At 46.3% G+C, this 21,129-nt stretch overlaps 6 protein-coding genes across 13 annotated transcripts; all 6 read left to right on the top strand.

Annotated features, from left to right (window-relative positions):
* Nucleotides 1-96: 96 nt before the first annotated feature.
* Nucleotides 97-4,442, top strand: F-KER (feather keratin I). Of its 2 annotated transcripts, none has more exons than NM_001081702.3 (2): nt 97-110; nt 3,690-4,440. In NM_001081702.3, exon 2 carries the CDS (start codon nt 3,711-3,713, stop codon nt 4,005-4,007), a length of 297 nt encoding a protein of 98 aa, NP_001075171.3. In that variant the 5' UTR covers nt 97-110; nt 3,690-3,710; the 3' UTR covers nt 4,008-4,440. The 2 variants fall into 2 exon arrangements, with proteins under 2 accessions (NP_001075171.3, XP_046759902.1); XM_046903946.1 differs by lacking the exon at nt 97-110 and adding an exon at nt 3,327-3,363 and having other exon boundaries at nt 3,690-4,442.
* Nucleotides 101-1,180, top strand: LOC429492 (keratin D). The gene is given in 2 exon segments (NM_001101731.2): nt 101-110; nt 437-1,180. A coding segment is annotated over 1 exon segment (297 nt). The 5' UTR covers nt 101-110; nt 437-457; the 3' UTR covers nt 755-1,180.
* LOC431325 (feather keratin 1-like) lies at nt 3,327-7,481 on the top strand. Of its 2 annotated transcripts, XM_046903945.1 has the most exons (2): nt 3,327-3,363; nt 6,723-7,481. In XM_046903945.1, exon 2 carries the CDS (start codon nt 6,744-6,746, stop codon nt 7,038-7,040), a length of 297 nt encoding a protein of 98 aa, XP_046759901.1. In that variant the 5' UTR covers nt 3,327-3,363; nt 6,723-6,743; the 3' UTR covers nt 7,041-7,481.
* Nucleotides 6,360-10,530, top strand: LOC431324 (keratin A). Of its 2 annotated transcripts, none has more exon segments than NM_001101732.2 (2): nt 6,360-6,383; nt 9,769-10,526. In NM_001101732.2, a coding segment is annotated over 1 exon segment (297 nt). In that variant the 5' UTR covers nt 6,360-6,383; nt 9,769-9,789; the 3' UTR covers nt 10,087-10,526.
* On the top strand, nt 9,399-14,047 carry LOC426913 (feather keratin 1-like). 2 transcript variants are annotated; one of them, XM_046903933.1, is made up of 2 exons: nt 9,399-9,435; nt 13,301-14,047. In XM_046903933.1, exon 2 carries the CDS (start codon nt 13,322-13,324, stop codon nt 13,616-13,618), a length of 297 nt encoding a protein of 98 aa, XP_046759889.1. In that variant the 5' UTR covers nt 9,399-9,435; nt 13,301-13,321; the 3' UTR covers nt 13,619-14,047. The 2 variants fall into 2 exon arrangements, with proteins under 2 accessions (XP_046759889.1, NP_001264727.1); NM_001277798.2 differs by lacking the exon at nt 9,399-9,435 and adding an exon at nt 12,937-12,973.
* A 2,980-nt stretch (nt 14,048-17,027) lies between these two features.
* On the top strand, nt 17,028-20,186 carry LOC431323 (beta-keratin-related protein-like). Of its 4 annotated transcripts, none has more exons than XM_046903942.1 (3): nt 17,028-18,182; nt 19,069-19,110; nt 19,390-20,186. In XM_046903942.1, the coding sequence occupies exon 3, from the start codon at nt 19,410-19,412 to the stop codon at nt 19,758-19,760; it is 351 nt and encodes a 116-aa protein (XP_046759898.1). In that variant the 5' UTR covers nt 17,028-18,182; nt 19,069-19,110; nt 19,390-19,409; the 3' UTR covers nt 19,761-20,186. The 4 variants fall into 4 exon arrangements, with proteins under 4 accessions (XP_046759898.1, XP_046759899.1, XP_046759897.1 ...); XM_046903943.1 differs by having other exon boundaries at nt 19,193-20,186; XM_046903941.1 differs by lacking the exon at nt 19,069-19,110.
* Nucleotides 20,187-21,129: the final 943 nt, after the last annotated feature.

The raw sequence follows: 21,129 nt of genomic DNA, 5'->3' as shown, positions 1-21,129 counted from the left end.
ATTCGCATGGGTTACCTCTGGGCCTGGGGCGGTCCAGATCAGTATAAAAGGCAGTCCAGCACCAGGCTCCCTCATCCACTTCTCTTGCCTTCTCCTCCTTGGTGAACAAGGTGAGCTGCAGTGGCTTTCTCCTCACTCTTGCTCTGCTTCTCCTCTTGCTCTTCTGGCCCCCATTGAGTCTTTGCCTCTGTACAAGCTTTGGTGTGAGCCTTGCTCCTTGATGGTGCTCCCACCAGCTCTGTTCTGCTTGCCCATGTGGGGGGAGATGGGAGAAGGTCCAGGGCTGACTTTGCTGGTGCTACTGGGGATCTGGGCTGCTAAGACTCTCACTCTCCCAGCACTACTTGTCCCTGCTTCTCATCTTGTCTCTACTCTCTTGGCAAACATGCAACCAGGCTGCTGCCCACACTAATTGTATTTCCTGTCCTCTCTCCAGGTCCACCTCCATCCCACCACCATGTCCTGCTTCGATCTGTGCCGTCCCTGTGGCCCGACCCCACTGGCCAACAGCTGCAACGAGGCCTGTGTGCGCCAGTGCCAGGACTCCCGGGTGGTGATCCAGCCCTCTCCCGTGGTGGTCACCCTGCCTGGACCCATCCTCAGCTCCTTCCCCCAGAACACCGCTGTGGGCTCCAGCACCTCTGCTGCTGTTGGCAGCATCCTGAGTGAGGAGGGAGTGCCCATCTCCTCCGGTGGCTTTGGCATCTCTGGCCTGGGCAGCCGCTTCTCTGGCAGGAGGTGTCTGCCCTGCTAAGGATGAGGTGGACGCCCCATGAACCCATTGCCCAGAAAGCCAGGTGACAGACTGGGGACGAAGCTGCTAGCCAGTATTTCCAGTTGGATGAGCACTCTTTGTGCCCTGCCGCAAAGCAGAGAGGGATGCTAGGGTGGCTGTTTCTGCTTTCTGGAAACATGACCAGCAGATATCTTCTCCCACTTTCTTGTCATCATCACACATCCTAGTTGTTTCCTGCTGTCCCGTACATGGGTTCATCCTGAAGCAAGTTGAGATGGAGCTGCTTCCTTCCTGTCGCGCCATGTGATGGAGAAAAATGTGCTTCTCATTGTGGTGAATGTGTGTCTGAGTACCCGCTGCCCTCATATCAGCGTGGGCCAGATCCCTTTCAGAATACGTTGCTTCGTTTCCATCTTCAAACCCAATAAATTTTATGTTGCATTCAAATCTCAGTCTCTTTGTGTTCCTTCCTGGTTGAGACGCACAGTGACATTCCTCAAAGTGAAATGGGATATCTTGGGTTGTGAAACTTAGTTTTACTCCCAGCACTTCAGTTGTTTTTGTAGGACCCTTGGCCAACATCTCTGAATTAAAGGCATTTCACAACTCATTGACTGACCAGTGTGAACATAAGGAGCAAACAAATTCTCCTGGTTGCGGGCATTGTGCCATCTGGCCTATCGGTTCACATATGCAAGATAACCAGCATCAGAGAGGGGCATGAGGTGGCTTGTGTGTGGAGTGGCCTTTACTATTTTGTCCTACTTCAGCACATGTGATGATTGCTCTTGCCACAGGGAGTGCAGGAGAAAGCAAGGTAGAGAGCTCTACTTGCTATATGCTCTAGACCACCTTACATGAGGCTTTTGTCTGTGCCTCAGTGCTGTTGAAGGCAGAGTGATGGGCAGCTGTCTAGCTGTGCCATGGGCTGTGGGATGCCCTGCAATGGCTTTAAGAATTGTGAAGCCATCGTGAGCCAAGAGTAGGAGGAAAATGCACATAAAATATGGTATTTGGCAGGGACAGCAACCTGTGCAGCACATGGTCGTGGTTGGCAGGCTGCCGTAGGGCACCAGAGACGTTTGGGCAGACCCGGAGAAACAAGGACAAAGTTTTCACTCTGGAAATTGATGAAAGCTTCCTTTGAGGACAAAGGAGACGCTCCTTCCCTTTCTGTGGCAGATGAAGATGGTGTCCTGTGTCCCGGGTGCACAGGTGATGTTTTCTACAGGCACAGAGAGATGCCAGAGGCCCATCAGTGGCTCCTCATGCTCACCTGGGGTCTTGCACCACACCCACTGACTCAGGCCTGTTGACCCAGGGCCGATATTACAGCTCTGCCTCCAGGCTTTGTCCTTCTCTCCAGCTCAGGGGCACCACTCAGGTTCTGTTGTAATGAGGTCCATTGTTGGTGTGGCTCCTGGCTTCCATTCTCCTCATCTTCCTAAATGTGGCATTTGGTTGTGTCTCCATGATTAGAGAGTTGTCTGTGCCTGGTGGAGTCCCAGCATACTTGTAGAGGTCATTTTGTCGCTGCTGTGGGATGTCACCTGGCTGGAGGCTGAGGTGTATAGCAGGTTTTGCCTGCTCAGCAGTCATTCTCCCTGGGCACTTGTCACCTCAGGGCAATACTGCATAGAGCTTGATGTCCTGTTTTGGCATATGTATTTGGACCCTGACTCTTGCTGCTGTCACAGCTGCCCTTGCTGGCACTGCCAGATCTCATTTGTTTGTGGTTGGATGTGTTTGTGCTTGGAGATGTTGTATATGTTTGTTGGTGTGTGCTGTTTTGTCAAGATGTAAGGGCAAAGAAAAATGTAAACTATGGACAGGGGGTGGTGGGGAGACACTCAATTTTTGCCCAGTCTTTGTGTTTGATTATGGCAGACATCACAGTTTGTGATGATTGGTCAAGTAATGTCTGGTTATGAGGAAGCAGGGTCCTTTTCTGTGAAACATACCTTATGTGGTGTTATGGGACCTCTCTCAGCTGCTGACTGAGGGGAGAGAAACAACAGTGAGGCTTAGGTCTCCTGAGAGCAGTGCTTGATGTCATAGAACAGCTACGTCCAGAAACCAGAGCAGCCATCCTTGGACTGCTCACAGCTGAGGCAGGCTGAGCACACAGATGGGTGAAGCAAAGACCATGTTGGTCTTTGCGTATGAGTCTTGTTAGAAGTTTGACCTTTAAGGCCGTGCTTGCAGGGAAATGAATCCCCAGACTTTAGGGCAAAGCATTAAAGCAAGTTGCAGGGGAATGAGAGGCTGGCAGCAGCTGACAGTGTTGGCCATTTTCATTCCCTTGCCTTCATCTTCCCTCTGTGCTTTTGAGTTCTTTCTTCAGATATGCTTAGGCGTCTAATTCTGTCACTTGAAAGGAGCTGGTGTGGCAAAATGGACATGTCATGAACGGGGAAATGAAAACGGAGATCGAGCATTGTAGGGAAGAGAATTAACGCAGCAATTTCTGTAATTGTATTGTTTTGCATACAAACAGGCTTGCCCTACTATAGTTACATATGCATGGGTTGGCTCTGGGCCTGGGGCGGTCCAGATCAGTATAAAAGGCAGTCCAGCACCAGGCTCCCTCATCCACTTCTCTTGCCTTCTCCTCCTTGGTGAACAAGGTGAGCTGCAGTGGCTTTCTCCTCACTCTTGCTCTGCTTCTCCTCTTGCTCTTTGTGCCTCCATTAAGTCTTTGCCTTTGTGCAGACCTTGGTGTGAGCCTTGCTCCTTGTTGGTGCTCCCACCAGCTCTGTTCTGCTTGCCAGTGTGAGGTGTGGTGGGAGAAGGCCTTTGGCTGACTCTACTGGTGATTCTGGGGATCTGGGCTGCCAAGCCTCTCTGTCCCTGCTCTGCCTGTCCCTGATCCCCGGCCTGTGCCTCCTGTCTTGGCAATCAGGCCACCAGGCTACTTCTCACGCAGCCTGTGCTTTTCTTGTCCTCTCTCCAGGTCCACTCCCATCCTACAGCCATGTCCTGCTTCGATCTGTGCCGTCCCTGTGGCCCGACCCCACTGGCCAACAGCTGCAACGAGGTCTGTGTGCGCCAGTGCCAGGACTCCCGGGTGGTGATCCAGCCCTCTCCCGTGGTGGTCACCCTGCCTGGACCCATCCTCAGCTCCTTCCCCCAGAACACCGCTGTGGGCTCCAGCACCTCTGCTGCTGTTGGCAGCATCCTGAGTGAGGAGGGAGTGCCCATCTCCTCCGGTGGCTTTGGCATCTCTGGCCTGGGCAGCCGCTTCTCTGGCAGGAGGTGTCTGCCCTGCTAAGGATGAGGTGTTCATCCCATGGATGCATCCTTCAGGAAGCCCAAAGCTTGGTGCTGGACTGCAGACAGAGCTTCTGTGCAGGATCCACTGAGCACCCTCCTGCTCTCCTGCAAAGCAAAGAGGGAATTCAAGTTGCCAGCCTGTGCTGCCTGTAGACACAGACAGCAGCTGTCTTCTTCTTTTCCTTCTTTCTTCTCATCATTAGGGGTTCTTGTTGTGTCCTTTTGTCCTGTGCCTTGGGTTCATCCTGAAGCAAGTTGAGATGGCCCTGCTTCTTCTTCCACTTGTCTTGTGATGGGGAAGACATGCATCCCATCTTCCTGTAGTTTCCCTCCTTATGGCCAATATGTTTGCCAGCTGTATTTGTAGCAGCCTTTAACTTTTCACTTTTTTGATTCCTTCTTTGAGCTCAATAAAATTTATGCTGCATTGTAATCTCAGTCTCCTCATGTTTCTTCCCTCATATTCATTCTATGTTTGGATACTCAGCTAATCTGTCCAGTGTGAGAAGTTTTTTACTGAAATGGATATTTGTGTAATATCCTCCGAGCCTTCTTGATCTGCTAAGGTGCTGAATTCCCTCAAAACCCCTTATAATTGACAGGGAGACGTGTAGCTGGACGAGCATATAGTGTTGGCATAGCATTATACTAGTGTTTATGAGCACCCTCAAGTGACATATCAACAGTGAGCAAAGTTGAATATTTTCCAACTTCCAGATGATAAGACAAGACATTGGATTGCCAGAAGGCATTTCTGTATCTGGCAGTGTTCAGCTGACTGAAGCTGTGTTTTGCCACTCTATGTTCGTCTTCACATTCATTCTTCAAGCACATTTGCCAAAACTAAATTGGAGAGGGTCCCAGAGGAGTCAGAGGAACTGGTGGCACCTGGGACAACAGTGTGAACTGAGACCTGAGCCCTCCCTAGAGGAACAGTTAATCTGAGATAGACTGTCTAAAACCCAAGAGCTGAGGTGTCCTGCCTAGAAAGGCAATGCTTAACAAAGCCTGAGTGGCTTGGTGACACTAAGTTTATGGAATTCACTAATCTGAGTGATGTATTTGATACTCTGGTGGACAGAGATTTCATTAGGGGAGATTCAGACAGATGTGAGGACTAGGGCTACGTGAACCTCATGAAGTTCAGCAAAGGCAAGTGCAAGGTCCTGCCTCTGTGTTGGAGAAAATCCCAGCTTCAGTACAGTCTGGGAAATGAATTTAGACAACTGAGATCAGCGTTCCAGAGGAGGGGTTGGGCATAGTGGTTGATGAATAACTGTGTCTGAATTGACACTGTTGTTACCCCGAAACCAATCATATCCTGGGGTGCATGAAAAGTAGTGTGGCCAAAAGGTCAAGGGAGGTGATTCTCCCCATCCGCTCTGCTTTCATTTGATCCTCCCTGGTTTACTGCATTCAGCCCTGGGTCCCCAGTACAAGGAAGATATGGACCTGTTAGAGCAGGTCCAGAGGAGGCCACAAAGATGGTCTGAGGTCTGGAGCAATACTGCTGTGAAGAAAGGCTGATAGAGTTGGTGTTGTTGAGCCTGAATAAGGGAAAGCTCCATGGAAATGTAATTGCAGCCTTTCAATATATAAAGTTGGCTTATAAGAAAGATGGAGAGAATATATACCAGGTAAAGCAGTGATAAGACAAGGGAAAAAAGTTTTAATGTGAAAGAGTGTAGAGTAGGATGGGTTTATTAGACACTAGAACAGTTGTGCAGAGAAGTTGTGGATACCCCAGCATTGGGAACATTGAAAGTAAGGTTAGATGGATTATGAATAACCAGATCTACTGGAATATGTCCCAGCTCAGGGCAGGAGTTTGGATTAGATGATATTTAAAGGTGCTTTCCAAACTAAGTCATTCTAAAATATAAGTTTTAACATAGCATCAGGGAGAGCAGTTGATGATGCTGGACTTCCCATGTGGAAGTTCAGGTGAAGCTTCAGGGTTAGGAGGAAACCTGCTGCAGGATGAGTGTTGAAGCAAGGCCCAAAGGGTAGAAGGCTCTTCTCTCCTATGGTTACCCATTGCTCATCACTGGATTGCATCACCTGCTTGTGCTGACGTGTCATGTCTCCAAGAAGTATTTTGGCCTCTAATTCTGCCACTTGAAAGGAGAATTAGTGGTGGAAGGGGTATGTCATGAACGGGGAAATGAAAAGGGAGCATTGCAGGGAACAGAAAAAAAAAGACACTATTTTCTTTAATTGTGGTGTTTTGCATGCAAGATGAGCTTGTTGATACATACAATGTACGTACAAAGGATGCCTCTGTACCAGTGGGTGGTCCTGAACAGTATAAAAGCCCGTCCAGCTCTAGGCTCCCTCATCCACTTCTCTTGCCTTCTCCTCCTTGGTGAACAAGGTGAGCTGCAGCAGCCTTCTCCTTGCTCTTCTCTTACTCTACTTCTCTTCCTCCCCTTGCCTCCTCTGAGCCTTTGCCTTCCTCTATGTAGGGCTTAGTGTGAGTCTTGCTCCTTGATGGTGCGCCCACCAGCTCTCTTCTGCTTGCCAGTGTGGGGGGGGGAGGGATGGAAGAAGTCCTTGGGCTGACTCTGCTGGGGCTCCTGGGGATCTGGGCTGCTAAGACTTTCTCTATCCCTGCTCTGCCTGTCCCTGCTACCCATCCTGCGCCTCTTCTCTTGATGAGCAGGTTGCCAGCCAGTTGCTCATGCTGTATGTGTCTTGTCTGTCCTCTCTCCAGGTCGACCTCCATCCCACCACCATGTCCTGCTACGATCTGTGCCGTCCCTGTGGCCCAACCCCACTGGCCAACAGCTGCAATGAGCCCTGTGTGCGCCAGTGCCAGGACTCCCGGGTGGTGATCCAGCCCTCTCCCGTGGTGGTCACCCTGCCTGGACCCATCCTCAGCTCCTTCCCCCAGAACACCGCTGTGGGCTCCAGCACCTCTGCTGCTGTTGGCAGCATCCTGAGTGAGGAGGGAGTTCCTATCTCCTCTGGTGGCTTTGGCATCTCTGGCCTGGGCAGCCGCTTCTCTGGCAGGAGGTGCCTGCCCTGCTAAGGATGAGGTGGACATCCCATGAACCCATTGCCCAGGAAGCCTGAAGCCAGGTGTCAGACTGAGGACAGAGCTGCTGGCCATCATTTCCAGATGTGCTGAGCATCTTTGTGACCTTCTGCAAAGCAGAGAGGGAAGCTGGGTTACCAGCTTGTGCTGTCTGGAAACATGGCCAGCAGATGTCTTCTTCTCCTGCTTTCTTCTCATCATCACAAGACCTCATTGTCTCCTGCTATCCTGTGCTGTGGGTTTATCCTGAAGCAAGTTGAGGTGGCCTTGCTTCTTTCCCCTCTTGCCTTGTGAGGGAGGAAGATGTACATCTCATTTTGATGAATTTTGCCAGGAAATTGCCAATCTGTTATTCAACTGTCTTTGTAGCAGCTTTAAACTATGCACTGCTTTGTTTCTGTCTTTGGACTCAATAAAATGTATACTGCATTGTAATCTCAGTCTCCTCTGGTTTCTTTCCAGTTGGTATTCATAGGAAAGCAATTCAGGGGAAAATGTTTTGTCTTGGAGCCCAAGTGTTGTATAACATCCTGATATTTACCTTCTTCTTGCTCATGGGATTTGAGCACTCTCAAGGGAGATGGTGTTTGCGATTAGTCACAGGGAGGTGGGGGGGTAGGTGGTATTGACCAATTCATTCATACATGAGGGTACAGGACCTTCCTCTAATGGGAATGAGCAAAATGAATGATGTTAGAAATCGTTTTTCATTTGATAAAACAGGATAATTTGGGTAGCTGGATACAGGAGTTGGACATGAAGATCTTTATGCACCCCTTCCAACTCAGGATAGTCCAATATTCCATGATAAAGGAAGACACTGAATTGCCAGAAGGCATTATTGTGCTCACTGCTTCAGAAGCAGTGTCCATCCCTCCACCAAGTACATCTCCTATCCACATCTCAAAGAGGAGAGAGTCCCAGAAAAGTCAAAGTGAGGCCAACACTGCTGAATTCTGAGCCCTGCTTAGATTTGTTACTACATCTGTGTCTTGAGCATAGTGAGCATAACGGTTACATGTAGAAGCTGGAAACGCAGAGCCCATCTTTTCAAAACTGAGGAACTAGACAGCATCAGTGACGTCTCCTGAAAACAATGCAGAGTGCAGGAATGGAGCAGGATTAGAATGGTATCTCCCGGTGGTATAATCCTGTGGTCAAAAGCACGATGTATTGTGGAGTCCTAACATACGCATCAATGTGTTCTGAATGGAAATGGGTCTGTAACAGCCCTGTAGGGCTCCCCCAAAATTCCCATTGAGCTGCCACGCAGACTGTGCCTGGGGAGGTCCCAATCCTGGGTTAATTTTGTCCCTCGACACAGCCTTCAAGCTGAGGAGACTGAGGGAGTGGTACAGCACCAACTTTGGTCTTAGTCCTCCTTCCCAGACCCCTGTCTTCCACAGCTCCTGCTTTGCTCCTGCCACTCTGATCCTGCCTCCAATGGTATCAGGGGAACCTGTGGTGCCACTGATCATGCATCAGTCTTGGAGAGCACTCGCAGAGCTCCTGGACAGGGAAGGGTATCTGCTGGAAATCCCATCAAGTATTTGGTTGTGCCCACTGGGCCGTCAGTCTGGGTGGCCAAAGCACATGTTGTGTGAAAGACATGGGCAGGTGGAGGGACACGTATCAATTGCTTACGTGTGCTTTTGTCACTGGGATTCCTCCTAGTTTAACAGAGGTCACAAGCAAGGTGTCATTGGAGGACAACTCTCAACATTGCCTATTCTTGGAACTGTGCTATTTAAGGCAGGGATGTATGAAGGAGAGAAATAAGATTGCAAAAGAAGAGGCAGGCCCATTGCTGCCAAGAGCAACAATTAATGTGAGAGAGATTCCAAAATCCAAGAGCAGAAGTGCCATGACTGGAAAGGTGATTTTAACAGAATGTGAGTAAGCATAGTGTTACGGAGTTTAATTAATGTGGGCTCTCCTTGCCTGTGGATGTGCAGCCTGAAGCTTCAGGGTTAGGGGAAGAAGAGTCCCAATCATCAGGACAAATATTATTGCTGCGCCCCAGAGAGTAAATGGCAGACATCCCCTGGAGTGCTGGAACACTCTTCATCACTGACTGCATCATCCTTGTGATGATGTGTCCTTAACTCTGGAAATATTTTGACCTCTAATGCTGGCACTTGAAAGCAGTTGGCACAGTTGAATAGTATGTGCAGAACAGGAAAATAAAAGGAAGCATTACAAGGAAAATAACCAAGACAGTAGTTTTTATAATTGTGATGATTTGCATGGAAGATGAGCTTTTGGTAAACACATTACTTTTGCAAAGGGTGCTGCTCTAAGCCCGGGGCAGGCTAGACCAGTATAAAAGGCAGTCCAGCACCAGGCTCCCTCATCCACTTCTCTTGCCTTCTCCTCCTTGGTGAACAAGGTGAGCTGCACTGGTGATCTTTTAACTTTTCTCTGCCTATGATTCTTCTCTTGTTTTTCTGGCATTCACTAGGTCTTTCTCTATGTGTAGAACTTGATGTGAGCCTTGCTCCTTGATGGTGCTCCCGCCTGCTCTCTTCTGCTTGTAAATGTGTGGGGGAGGTGGGAGAAGGCCTTGGGCTGACTCTGCTGGGGTTCTTGGGGATCTGGGCTGCCAAGCCTCACTCTGGCCATGCAATACATATCCATGCTTGCCAGCCAGTGCCTCTTCTCTGGGTGAGCAGATCACCTGGCTGCTGCTCATGCTGTGTGTGTTTTGCTGTCCTCTCTCCAGGTCCACCTCCATCCCACCACCATGTCCTGCTATGATCTGTGCCGTCCCTGCGGACCGACCCCACTGGCCAACAGCTGCAACGAGCCCTGTGTGCGCCAGTGCCAGGACTCCCGGGTGGTGATCCAGCCGTCTCCTGTGGTGGTCACCCTGCCTGGACCCATCCTCAGCTCCTTCCCCCAGAACACCGCTGTGGGCTCCAGCACCTCTGCTGCTGTTGGCAGCATCCTGAGTGAGGAGGGAGTGCCCATCTCCTCCGGTGGCTTTGGCATCTCCGGCCTAGGCAGCCGCTTCTCTAGCAGGAGGTGCCTGCCCTACTAAGGATGAGGTGGACATCCTGTGAATGCATCCCCCAGGAAGCCCAAAGTCAGGTGCTGGACTGAAGATGGAGTTTCTGGCTTGCTTTTTCAGTTTCCCAGATAGGCTGAGTATCTTTGTGACCTTCTGCAAAGCAGAGAGGGATGCCAGGTTGCCAGCCTGTGCTGTCTGGAAACATAGCCAGCAGATTTCTTCTTCTTCTCCCACTTTCTTCTCATCATCACATCCTTGTTGTCTCCTGCTTTCCTGTGCCATGGATTCATCCTGAAGCAAGTTGAGATGGCACTGCCTCTTTCCAATCACCATGTGAGGGAGGAAGTCAGGCATCCCATTGTGTTGAAGGTCTATCAGAGTTCCAGATGCCCTAGGAGCAACCTGCACCACCCTTCTACAGTGCAATGCTTTGATTCTATCTTCAAACACAATAAATTTTATGTTGCATTCAAATCTCAGTCTCTTTGTGTTCCTTCCTGGTTGAGACGCACAGTGACATTCCTCAAAGTGAAATGGGATATCTTGGGTTGTGAAACTTAGTTTTACTCCCAGCACTACAGTTGTTTTTGCAGGACTCTTGGCCAACATCTCTGAATTAAAGGCATTTCACAACTCATTGACTTACCAGAGTGAGCATAAGGAGCAAACAAATTCTCCTGGTTGCGGGCATTGTGCCATCTGGCCTATCGGTTCACATATGCAAGATAACAAGCATCAGAGAGGGGCATGAGGTGCCTGCGTGTAGAGTGGCCTGTGCTATTTTGTCCTACTTCAGCACATGTGATGATTGCTCTTGCCACAGGGAGTGCAGGAGAAAGCAAGGTAGAGAGCTCTACTTGCTATATGCTCTAGACCACCTTACATGAGGCTTTTGTCTGTGCCTCCCAGTGCTGTTGAAGGCAGAGTGATGGGCAGCTGTCTAGCTGTGCCATGGGCTGTGGCATGCCCTGCAATGGCTTTAAGAATTGTGAAGCCATCGTGAGCCAAGAGTAGGAGGAAAATGCACATAAAATATGGTATTTGGCAGGGACAGCAACCTGTGCAGCACATGGTCGTGGTTGGCAGGCTGCCGTAGGGCACCAGAGACGTTTGGGCAGACCCGGAGAAACAAGGACAAAGTTTTCACTCTGGAAATTGATGAAAGCTTCCTTTGAGGACAAAGGAAATCCTCCTTCCTTTTCTGTGGCAGATGAAGATGGTGTCCTGTGTCCCGGGTGCAGAGGTGATGTTTTCTACAGGCACATCACTGCTCAGAGAGCTGCCAGAGGGCCATCGGTGGCTCCTCATGCTCACCTGGGGTCTTGCACCACACCCACTGACTCAGGCCTGTTGACCCAGGGCTGATATTACACCTCTGCCTCCAGGCTTTGTCCTTCTCTCCAGCTCAGGGGCACCACTCAGGTTCTGTTGTTGTGGGACAGGTTGGTTTATGCCTGACCATGGTCCCCTTGGTCTGGATGCACAGTTGCCCGGTGCTTTCCCAGCTCCCCCTTGGGTCTGTCTGTATTATTCTGGCTCTGCTCAGGAGTGTTGGCCCATGGTACTGTCCCAGCAGCTGAATGTGAGCTGTGCCCTGACTTCTGGGCCAGGGGTCAGTGCTGACGTACCCCTTTGAACCTGATAGATGAGCTGATCTCTGGTGGACCTGTCTGGCATTTCTGCATCTCCCTTGCTCAGGCAATGTGTAATGAGGTCCATTGTTGGTGTGGCTCCTGGCTTCCATTCTCCTCATCTTCCTAAATGTGGCATTTGGTTGTGTCTCCATGATTAGAGAGTTGCCTGTGCCTGGTGGAGTCTCAGCATAATTGTGGGGGTCATATTGTTGCTGCTGTGGGATGTGGCCAGGCTGGAGCCTGTGGTGTGCATGTTGGGTATCGCCTGCTGGGCAGTCATTTTCCCTGGGCAATTGTCACCTCAGGCCAACTCTGCATAGAGCTTGATATCCTCCTTTGGCACATGTCCTAATGAAGACCCTGACTCTTGTTGCAGTCCCATCTGCCCTTGCTGGCAGTCCCAGATCTCATTTGCTTCTGGGAAAGTGTGTTGTTTAGAAATGTTATGTGTTTGTTGGTTCATGCTGCTGTATCAGGATGTAAAGACAAATTAGGATGCAATGCCGGGACATCATGAAGAGCCAGTCTGTTTTGGTGTTTGACTGTGGCAGGCATAGTAGTTTAAGAGGAGTGGTCAAGTTATGTTTGGTTGCAAGTTCACAATGTCCTTTTCTGTGAAACATGCCTTTTCTGGTGTCAGGACCTCTCTCAGCTGTAGACAGAGGGGAGAGGAACAACAGTGATGATTCGGTCTCCTGAGAGCCGTGCTTGGTGTTGTGTAATGTCTCGAGCCAGAAAGCAGAGTAGCCATCTGTGGAGTGCTCACAGCTGAGTCAGCCTAAGCATGTAGATGGGTGAAGAGAAGGCTGTATTGGTCTTTGCATATGAGTCTTGTTGGAAGTTTTACCTTGAAGTTCAAGCTTGCAAGGAAATGAGGCCCTAGACCTTAGGGCAAAGCATTAAAGCAAGTTGCAGGGGAATGAGAGGCTGGCACCAGCTGACAGTGTTGGCCATCTCCATCCCCTTGCCTTCATCTGCTCTCTGTGCTTTTGAGTTCCTTCCTCAGAAATGCTTAGGTCTCTAATTCTGTCACTTGAAAGGGGCTGGTGTGGCAAAATGGACTTGTCATGAACGGGGAAATGAAAAGGGAGCATTACAGGAAAGAGGAATAAGGCATCAATTTCTGTAATTGTGTCGTTTTGCATACAAATGGGCTTGCCCTACTATAGCTACATATGCATGGATTGCCTCTGGGCCTGGGGTGGTCCAGATCAGTATAAAAGGCAGTCCAGCACCAGACTCCCTCATCCACTTCTCTTGCCTTCTCCTCCTTGGTGAACAAGGTGAGCTGCTGTGGCTTTCTCCTCACTCTTGCTCTGCTTCTCCTCTTGCTCTTCTTGCCTCCATTGAGTCTGTGCCTCTGTTTAGGCCTTGGTGTGAGCCTTGCTCCTTGTTGGTGCTCCCACCAGCTCTGTTCTTCTTGCCAATGTGGGGGGTGGTGGGAGAATGCCTTGATCTGACTCTGCTGGGGCTACTGGGGATCTGGGTTGCCAAGCCTCTCTATGTGCGTATACTACCTGTCCCTGCTCCCCAGCCTCTGCCTCCTCTCCTGACAAGCAGGCTGCCAGGCCGCTGCCCACACTAGCTGTGTTTTGCTGTTCTCTCTCCAGGTCCACCTCCATCCCACCACCATGTCCTGCTTCGATCTGTGCCGTCCCTGTGGCCCAACCCCGCTGGCCAACAGCTGCACCGAGCCCTGTGTGCGCCAGTGCCAGGACTCCCGGGTGGTGATCCAGCCGTCTCCCGTGGTGGTGACCCTGCCTGGACCCATCCTCAGCTCCTTCCCCCAGAACACCGCTGTGGGCTCCAGCACCTCTGCTGCTGTTGGCAGTATCCTGAGTGAGGAGGGAGTGCCTATCTCCTCTGGTGGCTTTGGCATCTCTGGCCTGGGCAGTCGCTTCTCTGGCAGGAGATGCCTGCCCTATTAAAGGCAACACCGATTTCCCATGAGCTCATCCCTGAGGAAGCCTGAAGCCAGGCACCAGAGTGAGGATGGAGCTGCTGGCAAGTGTTTCCAGACAGGCTGAGCACCCTTATGCCCTCCTGCAAAGCAGAGATGGAAGATAAATTGTCATCCTGTTCTGATTGGAATAATGATGGATATCTCATTTTCAAATTTTTGCTTGTGATTAATATTTTGATGCATTTTAATTTTGGTTTCTGATTGGTTTTATTTCATTCTCTGCTTATAAATTATCAGTTTAGGGTTCTTAATTCATGTGTTAGGAAATCAATCTTGCTTTCTGTTCTTCATTTTGAATGGCTTAAATGGTTTCCTTTCTTCACGTAAACATATATTTTGCTTTTTATTGTAGAGTACTTTGTAACTTTTTCATTAAACTGATGTTGCATCTTGATTTGTTTTATGTTTGTTTTTTTTAGTCCTTTTCCCCCTTCTTTAAGGTGGTATAGAGCATTACGTGAAAAAAAAAAATCTCTGCAGTAATCAAACTGTAAATTCTCGCTTGAGTAAGGGAATTGCCTGATTAGAAATAATCATAGTAAGTAGGATGCATACTTCAATCTTTATCATCCTGTTAACAGAATTTGTATGATTGAAGTAATTAGGTATTTACTCAGATTTGTGAGGAATTACTGATCATACTGATATACATCCAGGAATGCTTTTGTTTTTGGTGACATGGAGGTGTCCTTCTGTGATAGACATGTAGCATTAGGAGTTTATAAGTGTGTTTCAGAAGAATGAGAAGCCTGGGCAAGTGGACTGTGTCCTACAGTGGCATATCCTGAATGGTCTATTTTGTGGTGCTCGTCTTGATGTGGAACTAAGGGACATGGTTTAGTGTGAAAATATTGGTGGGAGGCAGATGGTTGGACTAGATAATCTTGGAGGTCTTTTCCAATCTTTGTGGTTTTATGACTGCATGATTCTGTGAATGAAGGAGCCAGGAGAAGTTCCTCGCCATATATCTTTAAGTCTGTTTATTAACACTGGTTGATTTTAAATAAATATATCTCCTGGAACTAATCCACCTTTGGATGTTATGGCCCTAAGGAGTGTTTATGCAAGATGTTAAAACCTTTATTAAACACTCCATTAGGGAGTTCCTGAAGAACATGAATGTCAGTTTGAAATCCATGTCCCCTTTGCATGTTAAGACTGGAGAAATTGATAGAATAAGTATGATTATGGACTTTTATAAACTTTGCAGCCTATTTGAAACTAGTGAGGCATCCTCAATTGCACAAACCAATTAGTTCTCATGTATGTTTTTGCAAATTGAATCTTTTCTTGACAATGAAATTATTCTGCTTTTAGTTTTCCAGTCTACATTTCTCCTGGCATTGCGTGAGAAACACACTCTACCCATTTAAAACCCTTTCATCTCCACAGTTTATGGATTCTTTTTATTTCTGATACTTCCATTAGTGTCAGTATGAAATGAGTCAAAGCCCAGTCTAATGAAGCATTCTTTCCTGCTCCTCAGCAATTTGTTAGCTTGCAGATGTCTTGGAAGTACAATCTAAGATTGGATCCAAGACATTTATCAAAGATCTTAATGTGCAGTTCTCTGTCTGACCTAGTTAAGTACAATTGCCATCTAATTTGTTCACCATTCTTTAAAAAAAAATAATAATAATAATTTCAAGACAGGCTCCAGGCCTCTTGAATGATTTCTTAGAGCCAACCAGACCCGTCTGGAGTCAGTTCACCACCAGAAGACAATTCAGGCGTCTTTTTGAAAGTACTGCTGTGATCTTTGAGTTGGGTTTTGAAATGAGTTAGTATACCAAATAGAAGCTCTTGCATTAATAAAAGGAAGCAGAACAGAAGTGTTGAAAGCAACATCTGTGGACATTGTTGCATGCTTTACAGGAAAATTAATTATCCGGGTTGCCAATAAATATCTACTGCTGCAGAGAACTTGTCTTTCTAAAACGTGGGTGCCACATATGTGTTTATGGATTGGAATCATTATTTAGGTCTGGAAAGGGAGGGAGATATTTAAGTGTGTATGTGGGTCACTTTAGATAATGCTACTGAAATAGGAGAAACTGCTTACAATTTTTCTTCAGTAGTTCAGAGATAGTGTTCACAGAGTCCACTAAATTACATATTTCTACACCATGTGAGTTGTGAGAGGTAGGCTGTGTTTTTGCAGTGGAAATTTCCAGTGTTTCTGTATGTAGCATAGGATAAGTTGCCTTTCGCAAATAAAGTTGCTGAACAAAGTAAAGTTGAGACTGGGGTGTTCCAACCTAGGTAAAATTGGCACAGGCATTAGGTAAGGTAATTATATAGGGTAGAGCAGATGTCCTGGTACAGGACAGAACGAGTGTGCAGATTGTTGAAAATATTGCCCTCCTATTGCCGTAAAAGTACAACGGGTTGGTAACAGACATTGTATGGAAGTACAGTGTAGCTATGGAAGTATAAGCGTAGCTATGGAAAGGTAACATAGCTATGGCAGTGTAAATGTAGCTATGGAAGTGTAACCATAGCTATGGAAGTGTAACATAGCAATAGCATTGGAAGACTGTGAGCCTGAGATGCTCAACCAATGAGTGCCAAGAGAGGCTTTACCTGCGTTGGACCCAGGGTATATAACAGAATGGATTTTACTGACTAGTTGTGCAATTTCTCCCTTGTCAAAAGGGGGTGTGAGCCTATTATTGCAATAATGAATAAACTGCTCTTCACGGAGATCTTTGCCTGATTAGAAATTTTTGATCTTGAGTGTGTTGCTCACAGAACGTAGGTGGCAGAAGATGATCTTGGATTGGAGATTTTAAAGATATCCCATTAAATGGATGATGAGAGTGTTCAGACTTCATTGCATATTCACTGGAACAGGTTGCCCAGGGAGGCTGTGGGTGCCCCATCCCTGGAGGCATTCAAGGCCAGGCTGGATGTGGCTCTGGGCAGTCTGGTCTGGTGGTTGGCGACCCTGCACATAGCAAGGAGTTGAAACTGATGATCATTGTGGTCCTTTTCAACCCAGGCTGTTCTATGATATGAACTTCTATGATATGTATATCATGAGCAATTTGATAACTTAATTACATGAATATGCACATCATTGATGGAAATGGCAAAGGATTCTGAACCCTTTTTTCTTTAGGTTCTTAAGGAACATAAGACCAAATGAATTCTATTTCTCAGATATCACTGAGTCCTCACACACAATATTCAGTAACTTCTCCAAGGAGAGGTTCAGACCTTGCATCTTGTGCAGTGAATAAAGGAGTAATTTACAGAATATCTCTACAATACTAAAGTTAAAAAAAAAAAAGAAAAGAAAAAAAAAGAAGAAGAAAAAAAAGAAAACAGTAAACTTTTGCATATGTATTCCAGTTGTGTAATGAGCTTGCGCCAGTCTGGAGTATAATCACTGCTACACTGAAGTCTGCTGCAAGGGGAATAAATGTGATGGCAAACAGGTAATTGTTGTGTTGCTTTTTCCACAATGACTCCACAGTTAAACTCAGGTGAGGGTAATATTACAAAATCGTTTAAAATTCATATGTGTCCTCAAGATGATTTGGGAAATGCTATTCATATTTGTGGTCTGAGATGATATGGAAAGGAGTTATATGTTCTCTTTGTGAAAGACTTGAGAAATCAGGTTCAGAACTGATCTGCATATGTCTCAGGGTGATAGCAGCTGCACCTCAAACTGAGATACTAAAGTGGAAGAGTGTGATAATATCTCAATTAGGTGAGACCACTCCTAACTCTTGTGCTTCATCCATGGTGAAGAAGCAAAATCTTGTGCTGAGGAATGTGAATTACCCCAGTTCACACTGGAAATGCTTTCTGTCGGCATACTTTATCGTACTGCTTTATATAACAATATTTTTCTCTGAACTTCACAAAATCAGAGTCAGAGGTACTGTAAGGGACCTCTGGAGACCCAGTTCAATCCCAACTACCAATGCAGATTCCCTAAGGTAGGTTCACACTGGGATCTGGCTCTTTCCCATTGAATTCAGTGGGATTTCGCTTCAGCTGTGCATCTAATTGTACCTTTTTGGGTAGCCTTGAGAAGACACATAAGTTCAATCTTGATTGTTCTTATGGATAGCTGGAGCTTCGTAAACATTGGTGGAGACCAGAATTTAAGGACTTAGACTAATTTGTAATAAAAGAAAAGAAAATTGAATGATGTATTATGTATTTCCTACATTTTCCTTAATATTTATCCTGATGACTGAGACATACACTGGAGGACAAACTCTGTTGTGATTGAATGGTGGCACTCTAATAAATTTGGCCCATGACCCTATAAGATGAGAGAAACTTGTATGACAGAACATGCATGTCAGAAGATAAGGAAACAGTAATAAACAGTCAGGAAAAGGCACTTATTCAGTTGGAAGAATTTGCATTCAGGACATACTTGTTGGTAAATAATTTCATGCACAAAGGATGTCTGTAGTCCTCAGGCCATCCAAGGTGCAGTATAAAAGCTAGCTCAACCCGCAGTCCCTCTTACCACTTCTCTTCCCTCTTTCTCTTTTGTGAACAAGGTTAGTTGAGATAAACTTTTCTTTTTCTATTTGCTGAATTCTTATCTTCCTAGTAATTTGATTATTATATTTTTTCATCTGTTTTGCTAGTTGTTGGATTGGGGTGGGGGTGGGGGACAATTGTTGGTGCTTCTTTTATCAAGTGTTATTTCACTGTTTGAGTTGCAGGGATTTCTGGATTTCTGGCCATATAGTACTTTGAAATGCTAATATATATGTATATTTCTATATCAATATATGTATATTTATTCAAATGTGGGCTTTCAGGTATACTAAGTGACCTGAAAAATCACAACAATACTAATAATACTAGAGATTAATAAAATGAATATGTAGAATGCATCAAGCTGTGTGTCTAGTTATCTTTCAAGGAGAAAAGTGCATTTTCCATCTTCAAGAGCATGATTCATCTCCTGTAATGCTTCACCTAGATTGAAATGAAGAGAAAACAGTGGTGTTTGTAACGAATGTGAATATATTTATCTTCATAAATGTCCAGAAAAAAAAGAGTTATGTGCTGTTTATGCTATGGGAGTCTTCTTCAGTGCTCCCATTTTCATTATGATGAGTCCACTGGTGGGTGCAGTGGGAAACAAGAGGGTAAAGGAACCAGAAACTCAAAGAAATCGTTGGAGAGGAAGGTTTAAAGCAGTTTTGTGGGTCTTCAGTTATGTTGAACTGTAAGTTTTTGAGATCTAAATACTACTTTTTGAATGAGGAAAGAAAGAAGCTGCATACTGAGTTAAGAAGTAATCACACAGGGTTCAATGTGAATAGTGGCTCTAAGCCCATATCTTCAACCTTCTTCTGCTATAGTAGTCACCGTGGACTTCAATATGACAGATATCATAAAAATATTCTAACTGCCTGGGTTTTGAAATTACAGCATGCAGATATCTCCATAACAACAGTGCCTTTAATACCTGAGGTATGTATTCCAGACATACAACCAATCAAAAGTATAAGTATAGGTCATGAAAGAGGTACATATCATTTTGTTCTGCTGACAGCTCTTCGATTGGATCACCAATGACTGAGAAAGGACAATTTCAGTTTCTATCTTCTTGAAGTAAAGAAGTTATTTTCCTTCCTCACTTGATTCTTGGAAAGTCACAAGGAAAACTCCTGCGGTCCTGGTACCTGAACTGAGTAAGCATAACTGCAATATGATTCCTATACTGCTCTCACTTCTGGTCCTGTATTTCAGGTCCACCTCCATCCATAGACATGTCGTGCTACGAGAGATGTCCTTCCATGTTCTGCAGCCCAACCCCACTGGCCAACAGCTGCAACGAGCCCTGTGTGCGCCAGTGCCAGGACTCCACAGTGGTGATCCAGCCCTCTCCCGTGGTGGTGACCCTGCCTGGACCCATCCTCAGCTCCTTCCCCCAGAACACCACTGTGGGATCCTCAGCATCTGCAGCTGTTGGGAGTGCTCTCAGTGCAGGAGGAGTCCCCATCTCCTCTGGCAGCTCCTTGGGATTTGGGAGCCTTGGTTATCCTGGCCTGGGCAGTGGGTACAGCCGACCCTACCGCCGCTACAACACCTACCGCAGTGGCTTCAATGGGCCGTGCTAGAGCATGAGCTGCAGGCATGATGAGATGACCAGAAATGCTGAAGCATGACCCGATGTGGGAGAGAGCTCCTGGCCATGGTTACGTGGTGTTGGACACCCACAGCTCTGCCTCAAGTTAATGGTGCTGTGGGAGTTAATAATTCCCTAAAATGAGGCCCTGTTCTTGTTACACTACTTTGTATTTCTTATCAAGTATGTAGTTCTGTTACGCACCACTGTATTTGATACTGCCTGGTGTTAAACATGCTTTAAACAGTAAATTGGACTGCTTGGAAAATTGGATATTTTCAAAGTATCATCCTACTCTGAAAAAGAGTTCTGTGGAACACGTCACTGTCAGATGTGCCTTTCTTTCCATATGAAAACCTATTGCTTTGCAGCATTTTAATCCACTCTTTAGTATTATTAAAGCTATGCTTTTATCATATCCCAAGTCTTCTGTTACTTTTATTCCTCCTTCTACTTTTCATTGAAATCTACATTATTACTGCTAGAACTAAGTACCTGAGATCAAAACCAGATTTGCACAGCCACTGAAGCTATTAAAGCAATAGCTTTTGGGGAAAAAAATTGAGGTGTCCCCATGTCGGGGAATGTTTGAGGCATTCAAATAAGTCCAGTTATCACATAGATTCTGTTGCAGCAGGTTAAATTGTCCCCAGTAGTTAAATTGTCCCCAGCAGTTAAATTGTTTTGCTATGGTTTATGTACCAGTCTTGTCTCATCCTGGCATCAGATGAAAAGCCTTCCTCAAAGCTTCTTTCATCATTTAAATGCCTCATAGTGTTACACTCAATGCCTCTGAAGTCAACACAAAGATGATACAAATTTCAGTTCATGTAAGTCATTTGTCAGCTCTTTGGCAATTTGGTAGTTCACCAACTTCATGGGTGCACTCTGCCCTTACACAGATGGTTTTAATTGAGTGCATGGAACTTGAAACACCATCACCAACCCATCCGTCAGAGCTGTTAAGTCCTGGTTCACCACCTTAGCCATCCCAAAAAGTGAGATCCAATGGCTCTCAACCTTCCATGTGAACTCTGGGTTCTGATTAAACTGGCAGAATAGCAGTGAAAACATTCCCAGGTGGTTAATGAGATTGTTTCTGTAATCATAGAATCACAGAATCATAGAATTGCTCAGGTTAGAAAAGACCTTCAAGATCCTCCATCCTAGAGGAAAGAATGAAGCAAAGGTAGCACTCTTTGGTTGCCTAGTTTTATGGATGACAAGGAAAATATTTTCCCACATGAATGATATTTTCCTTTTACTACAAGGAAATAATACATTTTTAAAATCTATAAAATAAATTCAAATAGTATATGAGATGGAGATTTTGTGCAGAGGGCAGGAAATTGTAAGCATAG

The sequence above is a fragment of the Gallus gallus genome, chromosome 25 (assembly GCF_016699485.2).
Source record: "Gallus gallus isolate bGalGal1 chromosome 25, bGalGal1.mat.broiler.GRCg7b, whole genome shotgun sequence".
NCBI lineage: Eukaryota > Metazoa > Chordata > Aves > Galliformes > Phasianidae > Gallus > Gallus gallus.
This window is presented reverse-complemented; position numbering and strand designations above follow the sequence as displayed.